The sequence below is a fragment of the Letharia lupina genome (assembly GCF_014066315.1).
Source record: "Letharia lupina isolate WasteWater1 chromosome Unknown contig_20, whole genome shotgun sequence".
Lineage (NCBI taxonomy): Eukaryota > Fungi > Ascomycota > Lecanoromycetes > Lecanorales > Parmeliaceae > Letharia > Letharia lupina.
This window is the reverse complement of record NW_023502989.1, coordinates 196,162-199,938: the sequence shown is the minus strand read 5'-3', so window position 1 is coordinate 199,938 and position 3,777 is coordinate 196,162. Positions and strand designations below refer to the sequence as shown.

General features: G+C 48.1%; 1 protein-coding gene across 1 annotated transcript; it reads right to left on the bottom strand.

Annotated features, from left to right (window-relative positions):
* Positions 1-1,391: 1,391 nt before the first annotated feature.
* Positions 1,392-3,301, bottom strand: HO133_004919 (uncharacterized protein; the record flags this gene model as incomplete). The annotated part of the gene is made up of 2 exons (XM_037295831.1): positions 1,392-1,616; positions 1,688-3,301. 2 exons carry the CDS (start codon positions 3,299-3,301, stop codon positions 1,392-1,394), a joined length of 1,839 nt encoding a protein of 612 aa, XP_037148529.1.
* Between the last annotated feature and the right edge of the window lie 476 nt (positions 3,302-3,777).

The following is a 3,777-nucleotide window of genomic DNA, read 5'->3' as shown; positions in this document are numbered from 1 at the left end:
AGAGAATTATAAAGTTATTTAGAAAGTAATTAATAAGTATATAATATTTAATTTATAATAATTAACACTTAGATAGTATAAATATATATTAGAAAAGAATATTATATTATTTAAGTTTTTTCTTTCTTATCTCGATTATAGTCTCTTTTTTTTAATATTTCTAAGTCTTATATAATTCGTTCTTATTAAACTAAGATAAAGTAGTAATTTTAATTATATTAAGCTATTAGTATATATAATAGAATAAGATAGAACTAAGCTATAAAATCTTAAATTTGTATATATAGTTAATTATTAATTCGTTAGATCTACGCTCTTTAATTAGATTAGCTAAGTTATCGCGGATAAATAAATTAGCGGCCGCAACTATTAAAAATCTCTTTCTCTACTTTTAATCCTTTAATAACTTTACTATTTTCTATTAAAATTTTAAGATTTTTTTTTAAATTATAGCCCGAAACTTACGCTTTTTAATAATAAAAAAATTTCAAAATTTAATCTTATAATTATTAAAGCGTAAGGAATTCAAATATCGCTTATTAAAGTTCGCTCGACAGTTCTAATTAAAAAATAGATATATATTATTTAATTTTAGAATAACTTTTTTATTTTCTATTAAAATCTTAAGATTTTTTATTTAAATTATAGAATATAATGTGGGCTTTTAGATAAAAAAAGAATTATTAAATTTAGTCTCATAGATATTTATAGATAAGAAATTCAGATATCGCTTATTAAAGATCGCTTATCAAAATTTACTCGATAGCCCTAATTAAAAAAAATAATTATGAATTTAATTCATAGACCTTTACTCGTATTTAATAAAATAATAAGAAAGAATATAAAAAAGTCGCGTTCTTGAAAGACGCGATTTTTGAAGCTAAAATGTTGCCTCGGCTCGGCGGTTATCGGATAGGGCCGCTTTCCAAAAGTAGGGTTAGGGCTGCACTAGTGCGGGTGTAGGACTTTCGGTGCAGACCTCTGTAATGTAACGTGAAATGTACGTGAGAGCCCTGTTCTCTAGCAGATTAGGGTACAGACATGCTAGCCCTCATCAAAACCTCAGATAGGCTTAGCCAAGCCCAACCCCGAGAGTCCGGAGGCCTTTGAACCTGGGCATTCGACAACAATGTACTCCACATGAGCAAAGACATTGCTGGCGCAGCATATGACTTTCGGTTTCAGTGCACACAGAATGTTTGAGTTCTCTACCGAGGAAAGGCGAGCCACAAAGCCTTTCTTTAAAAGGGACATATCGCATGCAATTATCTATCCATCTATGAAGTTCAATCGCTTTTTTGCATGAATGGTGGAAGACCACAAGTCGATGTTGCTTTACCACTAGAACCACATCCAACTCGCAGTCACCGTACCCGTCTCCTCCGTCCCCTTTACAACCACGTGAACTTCCCCACATCCGCCATCTTCACATCCTCGATTCTGTATATCTCCACCCAAGCCTCAATCTCATTCAACAGCCTCTTCACCCCCTTCACCTCCATCTCCTCCTTGCCCCTCTTCTTCTTCTCGGCTTCATCAATCTGCAAATCAAACTGCTTCAGATCGACCGCGAAGCACCGATGGAACCATTTGAAACGCTTGCTGTTCCATTGCCCCTAAGGCACCCTGTCAGCGCCTTATGACCTGAGGGATAAAGGAAAGCAAGGGAGGGAGGGGGGCCTCAAACATTCGACACCGCAAACCCCTCGAACGCCCGCACAAACTCGTCCATCTCCTCCCACGTCCCCACCCCGGCCCCCACCTTCACATTCGACTCCCAAACCGTCGCCGTCTCGCCCCACGGGCCCCCGACCAGCCACAGCTTCGCCCCCGCGGGACACACCCCCAGCACGAACATCCGCGCAAACGTCGCGAAGTGCTCCGCGACGCCCTTCCCGTGCCGCTCGCACAGCGCACCGTAGCGCACGTCGCGCAGATCCACCCCGAGGACCGTCGTGCGCCGCTTGTCCGCGGCGTCCGCTTTCGCGCGCAGGACGGCCTTCCTCAACGACGCGGAGTTTCTCCCCGTCCGCATCGATTCGACGCTCGGCGCGGGGCGGCCCAGGCTCTTGCTGAAGCGGGCGAAGGCGTCGAACATGGCCTTGTCGGACGCGGCGAGCGTGAGGAGCAGCGTCATGCCCACTTTCGGCACGCGCCAGTCGGCGGCGTCGGTCCAGAAGGCCGGGGGCGCGGGGATGTGCAGCGCGTGCACGGTGGCGCTGTCGTGCCGGATGGCGGCTTCGAGGGCGACGAAGAAGTAGGAGGCGGCGGAGGGGCCGGAGGAGAAGAAGCGAGAGATGAGGTACCAGAGGGCGGAGAGGGGGTTGGAGGCGGCGAGGGCGGAGGCATCGGCGGTTGCGCTGAAGGCGGGGGTTGAGGATAGGGTTAGGAGGCTCATTGCTGCTTCTGTGGTCTCATCGTCGGGCTTTGGCTGCGGTTCTTGGCTTTCTCTCAGGCTGGATTTGGCATCTTTCGTCTTCCATCCTTCTTCTGTCCTGACGACGAGCTTTGCCGATTCTGCGAGATGATCGAGGGTGTTTGTCTCAGACTCTTGGGATTTCCCCCCAGTACCATCGGGATTGATCATTTCAGGCTCTTTGCCCTCTCCCTTGGGCAATTCGGAAGTCTTCATCTCGGACCCTACCCCTTTCATTGAACCCTCTTGGAGAACCTTCCCTTCTTCAACCCCACCACTCTTCTCCTCCCCCCTAATGATCCCAGCAGCCTCATTCAACCCCCTAGCCAACTCCTCCACCTTCCTGCACCACCCCTCCCCAACCCTTTCCGCAACCTTCTCCCTAAACTTCCCCCCATCGACCCGATTGTACTCCACGATGCCCACATTCGCCGCCACCGGCAGGGAACGGTTCCAGAGCCGCTTCGCCGCGATCCTCTCGCCGGTCGTGGGTAGCTTGTCGATGAGGCTCGTGACGGAGGCCGGCATCGGGGTCTGGCCCCGGGAAGGGGCGCGGAAGGGCCAGGCGACGAAGAGGGCGGCGTATTCGGGGGAGGCGCAGGAGCCGCGGGGTGGGGCTGCGGGGTGGGTGTGGTGAGTGGGTCGAGCTGGTGAGGGTGGTGGGGGTGGGTTCTGGAGGGAGAGAGGTTGCGTACCTGGCTGAGCTCCTGTCTTCGATGATTCTGTAGACCCATTGTTAGCGTTCTGACCTTTTGCAATCTGTTTACAACTCATTTGATGAGGTTGCATACCCTGCTGCTCGTCCTCCACCGAAGCTTTGGTGGACTGGTAAGATTTGGGAAGCTGTGCCTCAAGTATGACCTTCAACTCCTCCTTTCCCTTCATGGTGGAGGAGCAGAAGCTATTGCAGATGCTGTAGTAGTAGACTGGATTCCTTGGTGGAGATGCAGTGGTGATTTTGGAAGGATTGCAAGATGTGAGAGATGTGAGATATTGTGAAAAAGATCACCAGATGAGGTCAGAGGTTTGCTTAGTCGTCAATCGGTATGTCCACACCAGAAGCAGAGAGAACCTTCCGGAGAACGGTATCTGACAGTATGTGAAGCCTAGGCATGCAGGCAAACATCAGACTCAAATGAGATCCATCAGTGGATACTCTTGGCCAAGACCAGCAGTCACTTGCATCACCGCTTATACAAATGGATCTTTTTCAGAATGCAAGGTCAAAAATCCTAGCTTGACGGTACGGAAAAACCGACGATATACGTACCTAGTAATGCTAGCAGTGATGCTTTCTTTCTAAAGGCCTTGAGGCGATCCAAGGGAATACGTGGGTATCGTGATCTAGGCCAATGCCCAAC